Source organism: Pinus tabuliformis, chromosome 2_2 (genome assembly GCF_031772625.1).
Source record: "Pinus tabuliformis cultivar Carrire ecotype Pingquan chromosome 2_2, CPIR1, whole genome shotgun sequence".
NCBI lineage: Eukaryota > Viridiplantae > Streptophyta > Pinopsida > Pinales > Pinaceae > Pinus > Pinus tabuliformis.
The window spans coordinates 428,622,069-428,629,225 of NC_142300.1; the positions used below are offsets into that span (position 1 = coordinate 428,622,069).

The window sequence follows — 7,157 nt, forward strand, 5'->3', positions numbered from 1 at the left end:
TTGTCCTGTTGTGGGTCTATCTCCATTTGGTTCTATTCTTGAGGTCGGTTTGTCTTCTCTCCTTCCTTTTCTGTCTGCATATTGGTTGGCACCTTATTTTTTCCTTTGTTTTCTTTTATATGCTCCACTGTTTCGTCTTCGCCATCCTCACCTTCCACTTCCATTTCTTCTTCTTGTAATACTTCAAACTGGTTCTGAATTTTCCAAGTGCCTTCTGGATAGGGTGGGTTCCATTTAGTTTGTTCTCTTTGGGATTTTCTTCACCTCAGCACTTCTGTAAACCCTTCATTGTCTCCTCCACTCTTCCCTTCCTCCTGTTTAGTATTCTCCTTTCTCCCCCCCAAGTCTGTTGGTGTTTCATTAGCAATCATCAGACAAGATTTATACAGATGGTCATATTCATGGCATCATCTACATCAAAATGGAATATGTTCATAATCCACAGGTTGTTGCCATACCTCATCATGGTATTCCACTTCAATATAGTCCGGAAGCAGTTCGGTGATATTCATGTAGACACAGATCCTAGTGTATGACGTATATCTACCTCGTTTGGTAGTATCTGCCACCTTGACAAAAGTCTTGATTGAATTCTCAATCCCCTCTAGAATCTCTGGATCCCAGAACTCTATTGGAAGCCCAAACAGTCTAACCCATATTGGTGTTACTAGCATTTTCTCTTTATCTGGATTATAGCATTCTTCCCATTGCCTCATAAAAAGGCCTGCATTATTGAAGAAGTATGATCCCTCCTCAAAGATCCTCTCCTTATCCTCCAAGTTTGCAAATATGACCGTGAAGAATCCTTTTGCCCCTAGTTTTAGGTCAATATGTCCCTTAGGCTTCCATCTCCGTTGTATCCATTTAGTCAGGTCTTTCTCATACGGCCATGTGCCCACAAACTTACAAATTAGAGCACGATATTTCATATATCCCCTGTACTCCTCTAGTTTATTGTTTGGGATAACAAACCTGGGTTTTTTTGTTGCTCTTGGTAGGCATCTGTTCCCCATCCTTGCTTGCCATATTGCCCCCATGACCGGCGTGTCCTTGCTATGCCTCCCTGTGCTGTCGTTCGATCTGTTCTAGCTTGTTTCTCTTGTTGCTACATTTTTATAGGAGGGGATCTCCCCCCCTGGTCTGGTTTTGTCATTTCTTTTATCAATCCTATCTATTTTCAGGGTTTCTTCCTTCAATCGACCCAACGTTGCTTGATCTAAACTTATGCAGGTGGATTCAGGTTCTCCCTGCACCCTGACCAGGTGCAGGTCTGCCAGAGGCAACCCATTCCAAAACCCTAACCCTAGGCATTCGTCTTCATCTTCAGTGCTCCCAGACCTTTTTTTCTCCTTACTTTTTTCTTTTTTCATAACCCTTATTTTTTTAAATAATCAATTCCATGTCTATAATTTTAATGTAAAAAAATTTAACCATTCAATCATAGACATACATTTATTATAAAAAACCAATAATTCTATCCAATCATAACCTTTAACCTTTAAAAAACAATTAATTTCTTAGTATCATAACCATTTTTTTGAATAATACATTTTAATTAAACAAAGTTATATATATATATATATATATATATATATATATATATATATATATTAGCATTTATTAAATAATATCTATATCTATATATATATATGATTTTTTAAGTAATATTCTATTATGAGTTTCTAAAGAAAATTGCATTTCCAATATAATTGGATTTTTCTAGTGATTCACTCATCTAAAATATTTTTAAATATTCTCTAGTATCTCATTTTAAAAGCTAAATTTTAAATATATATTGTTATTATCATTACAATAATATATATTTATATAGAGAGATATAAAATATTAATTTATATTATTAAAAAATTAATAAAATATAAAATATTTATAATCATTATATTGAATTTTTAGATAATATTATTATTTAATTGATTAAAATATATTTTAGATAGATGATTTAACAAATTACTTTAATTTCATTTAATATTTAGATTTTTTTTAAATTATTTAAAAATTATTAGTCTACATTGGAATTTTCGGTAAATTATTTTTTAAAATTAGGAATTTTTTTTTACACGGAATTGTTTGAAATTTAAGATTTTCTTTTCTTTACATGGATTTATTTTCAAACAAAATTTTGGGAATTTTTTATTAAATATTTCATTTCTAAAAATTAGATTGTTTAATTTTTATAATTAAGTATCTAAATTTAAAATTAAAATTTAAAGTTATTTTTATATACATTATATTTAAAAATATTTATTAAAAAAGAAGTTTATTTAAATAGTATTTTTTTTACAAAAATTATAAGGAAATTGTTTTTATAATATTTATAGTATTATTATGATGCTCTATTAGATAATCTTAATAAATTGTTTACAACCTTTATTAATTGTCATTGGAAGATTCTAGGAAAACCAATTTTCTTTTTCAACAATCATGTGAATTGTTTAATTCTTATAATTTATCTTAATGATGATCACCATGTTGACTAATATCATGGGTATTATTTTATTTATTTAGTTAAACTGAAAACATTTCAATTGGAAATTATAATCATTGCCATGCATTGGTATAAATAACTTCAAAAATATCAATTGTCAGTAGTTAAATCTCTAATTTTCTTGTAGAATTTTCTCATATATGTTTCTTTGAAAATGAGTGTGTCTTTTTATGTCAAGAATTTATAGTCTTAGGAATTTTAGCAAAACTCCAGTAAGTACCTACAACATTCATTCCTAATTCTCATTTTGAATACAACACAAGAATATTTCCATCATAATTATCAGTGTTCTACTCATTTGATATCCAAGTCTCATGCATGTTAAACATGTTCCTAGTGGATTAATTCCCTTTAATATACATCTCTATTGATAATTTTACTTAAGTTTATTGAGATTGTGCCCATTTTCTGATTTTGCATGGGAACCTTCTCATTGTTGTTTACTTTCGATTCTCTTAATCGGAAATTGTCTCTCTTATATAATCAAATTTTCTCTAATATCTACTTTTAATCATCACTTTCTAAGTGTTCTTAGAGTATTTTTCCAAATCTATGGAGAGATATTTCATTCACTAACTCCACTATTTTCTAATGGCTTCCATCTTCCCTTTTATTTTGTTTCTTTCGAGGAATGGGGTCTTCCTTCTTACTTTAAAATTGCACCAATTCCATGGCTTGATGCATCAAACTCCCCAAAAAAAGTTTTTTCTAAATTGTGGCAAGAACACGAGTTGCATAAATTGCCTTCTAAAGTTTTTGAAAGGTTTTGGTTGCTTCTTCGGTCAAAGAAAATTATTCCCTTTTAAGAATGATTTAATAGGTGATGTTACTTCACCAAAATTCTTAACAAACTTGTGGTAAATATACCATCAATCCTAAAATTCCTATAATTTTGTTTTGGTTGTTTCTTTGGCATGGTAAATTTTAGGGGCGGATTTTGACCAAAGGGCGAAATTTAAGGGGTTTTTCATTTTAGAGGGGCGAAATTTTTATAAAACACCCGTTTCATATATTTAGCCCAACTTTTATCTAAAAAATAATTAATTTTTTCATTTTAGCCCAAGAAAAAGGTAGATAAACTATGAAAAGACTCATTTGACCTGATTCGCCTAGTTTGGGAGGTTATATTCCATTACAATCGCCCGATTTTCTGCTTTGAAATGTTAAATTCATTTGAAATCACCCATTTTTTTGTTTGGGAGGTTGTATTTGGTCCCAATAAATAAAAATATAAATTAAGTGGAGGTATGGTAAATAAATAAAACCTCTTTTTATACTTACTCCTAAGGTATGGTAAATAAATAAAAATATAAATAAACTAGATACATGGTAAATAAATAAAACCTATTTTTATATTTAGTGCATAACCCTCTTTCTATTTAAGAAGGCTCAAAAAAGAGGTTTTATTTAAGTGAATCCTATGGGCTGAATACCATATTTATAAAAGAGGTATGGTAAATTAATAAAAATATAAATAAACGAGACGTATGGTAAGTAAATAAAACATTTTTTTATATTTACTCCACAAGTCACTGTATATTTATGAACACACAAGGGTGTAAATAAATAAAAATAAAAATAAAGTGGAGGTATGGTAAATAAATAAAACCTCTTTTTATATTTAGTCCATAACCCATAAAAATATAAATAAAGTGGAGATATGGTAAATACATAAAACCATTTTTTATATTTAGTCCATAACCTTCTTTCTATTTAAGAAGACTCAAAAATTAGATTTTATTTAAGTGAATCCTATGGGCCAAATACCATATTTATAAAAGAGGTATGGTAAATTAACAAAAATATAAATAAACAAGAGGTATGGTAAATATATATATATATATATATATATATATATATATATATATATATATATATATATATATATATATATATTATATTTACTCCATAAGTCACTTTATATTTACGAACACTAAAAAAAATGTGTTATATTTAGGTGAAGCATATGGCCAAAATACTATGGGCCAAATTATTATTAATACCATGCAAAAAAATATTATTAACCCTAATATTAGTATTAATAAAAATAAATATGACACATGGTATTGACCCATGGTATTCACTAGAATGTAGCCTATGTAAAGGGGAGAACTAAACCATCGTAGATCCATCTTTACTCTGGATCTAGTAAGCCCCGAGAGGGATCAAATATTATGATATGAAAACTAGCATAGAGTGAAAATATATTTGATCCCTCTCAGGGAAAAATGGATCTTGTAATTCAATGTCACTTAAACATTTTACCTTGGTTAAAATAAAATCAATTATTAATTTTTATAAATTACTAGTAGTAATTTTTAAGCTCTAGGTTTATGATAACCCATGGTAATAACATGGTATTCATGTGAGCATAGACTATTTAAAGGGGAAATTCTATTAGCTTAGATCCATCTTAATTCTGGATCTACCAAGTTGTGCTGAGAGGGATAAATAGATTTCATCCCTCTAAGAGTGGTAGATGTGGAGTTAGGATGGATATAGGTTGGATTTTATGATAATGAAGATATTAAATAGACTTCAAAAATTATATTGTAATAGACATCTTAAGGTGAATGGTTAAAGCTACATTTAGTCAATTCACAAAATTTAGTAAAAAATACTAATATCTCCATTAATATTGGTTTTCCTGATTTAACAAAAAAAAATTCAAAACAGTGAAATCCTATCACTCTTTCCGCATCACCATCGAGAAGAGAGATAGTCGTTGCTTAGATTTCCCACCATTTTCCAAACGTTCTCAATATGATATGTTCATGAAAAGTTAAGGTATTGATGTTGGAATAGTTGTTTGAAAAATAGGTTGGCTTGTACAACCTTTCATCTTCTTTGTTATTGTTAGTTTGTTGTAATGATCTATAGGGGTTGGGCCATTGCACCATATTGTCTTAAAAGGCGGAGATTGTGCACCAAAAAGAAAATTAATCCACATGTTACAACACTGTTAAAAAATGAAAGATTATGAAGGTAGTGAATTATGCTAATAAGAAATTTAGATTGGTAGAGACGTAATTAACTTTTATTATTTAATTAAAGATTTCCAATTAAAATAATAATAAATCTAAATTTATATATTTATATATTGATTGGAAGGCTTCTTACAATGGTCACTTCTTTTCATTAGATCCCCTTCAGGCCTTTGGGATACCTACTACTTTCTAATATTATATAGTTGGGGCTTGCAACTTGTTGGCGTGTTGGGGTAAATAAAGTTGATGTGTTTTTTCTAATCTCGTAGTTAGAGTCTATGGAATACGAAAGAAATTTGATAACTTGACAAATGTGGTAGCTTAACAAAAGTGGTAGAGAAAATATTAATCTCTCCTACCTTGATAGAACTAGTGGTCAAGATCAACACCTACAAGAACTTTGTTGTGGAATATTATCAAAACTAATAGAAGGATATGAAAGAGTGTATAGTAAGAATCTTGAAAAACACCACCACTGAAACTTGCAACATTGTTTGTAGGAAGAGAAAATTATGTTTCTTTTTTTGAAACATGTATGTTAGTATGTTACAGTTTCGTGAATATGTTTTCCTATTATCATATATGGTTTCAAACTTTAACAAAACATTTTCTAAGACTTCCTATTGTTTTATTATTCAGTGAAATATTTACCAAGATCTTACAAGATTTTATAATTCAGTGAAAGATTCGCCATGATGTTATAAGATAATATAATCTCGTGAGAGATTCAGCAGAAAAATTATATATACATATTATATTATTGATAAAATTGCCTCCCATTTTTCCTATGTATCATGGGGATTCACCCATTTATTATACATATAAATTTAGGGTGGTACTTAAAATTTTCCCTCTTCTTTGGTCAAAGAAAAATATTCCTTCTTTAACAATGATTTTAGAGATGATGTTATTTCACCATAATTCTTAACAAATATGTGGTAAATATCCCATCAATCCTAAAAATACTATAAGTTTCTTCAATATTTTGAGGATTGACCATTGCATTATAACTTTTACTATTATAAATACCACTTTGTTACCTTCATGAAGTGAACTATGACACAAATATTCCAATCACACCCTAAAGGAACACTTAAAGGATTTGCATATAGTTATATCTTCCAATATTTTTAAAATACTTTGTCAACATGTTCTAGATGCTCTTCTCGAGATTCTCTATAGATTAGTATGTCATTCGAAGACACTAACACAAATTTTCTAAGGGAGATTTAGGAAATGGAATTCACCAAGGTTTTAAATTTTCAAGTTGCATCAGTGAATCCAAATGACATAAGAAAAAACTCATAATGACCTTAATATGTTTTGAAGTTTGTTTTGGGAATATCTTCTTGCCTCATTCTAATCTTATGATATTCATAGAAATTAAATTGAGTATAGAGAAACAATCCATGTAATTCATATAATAATTGATCATTGATAGGTTTAATATGAAAGTTATCTTGTATGTTCATGTTGTCCAATTCTCTTTTATCTAGAAACATATGCCACGAGCCATCCATTCTTACAACCATCAACACTAATGAAGAAAAAGAATTTTAGCTTCGTTAAATGATGTTTGTCTCTAACATTATTCAGAGAACATGATAAATTTGACCTTTCTGTGCATATAGATTCCTGTAAGGCCTAATGTTAGGTGGTACATTTCT

General features: G+C 29.0%; 1 protein-coding gene across 1 annotated transcript; it reads right to left on the bottom strand.

Annotated features, from left to right (window-relative positions):
• Positions 1-416: 416 nt before the first annotated feature.
• LOC149193102 (uncharacterized) lies at positions 417-1,037 on the bottom strand. Its single transcript, XM_089407212.1, has one exon. The coding sequence runs from the start codon at positions 1,035-1,037 to the stop codon at positions 417-419; it is 621 nt and encodes a 206-aa protein (XP_089263338.1).
• Between the last annotated feature and the right edge of the window lie 6,120 nt (positions 1,038-7,157).

Excerpts from the sequence above, each read along its gene's own strand:
- LOC149193102 (XM_089407212.1), bottom strand. The coding sequence starts at position 1,037 with ATGGGGGCAATATGGCAAGCAAGGATGGGGAACAGATGCCTACCAAGA.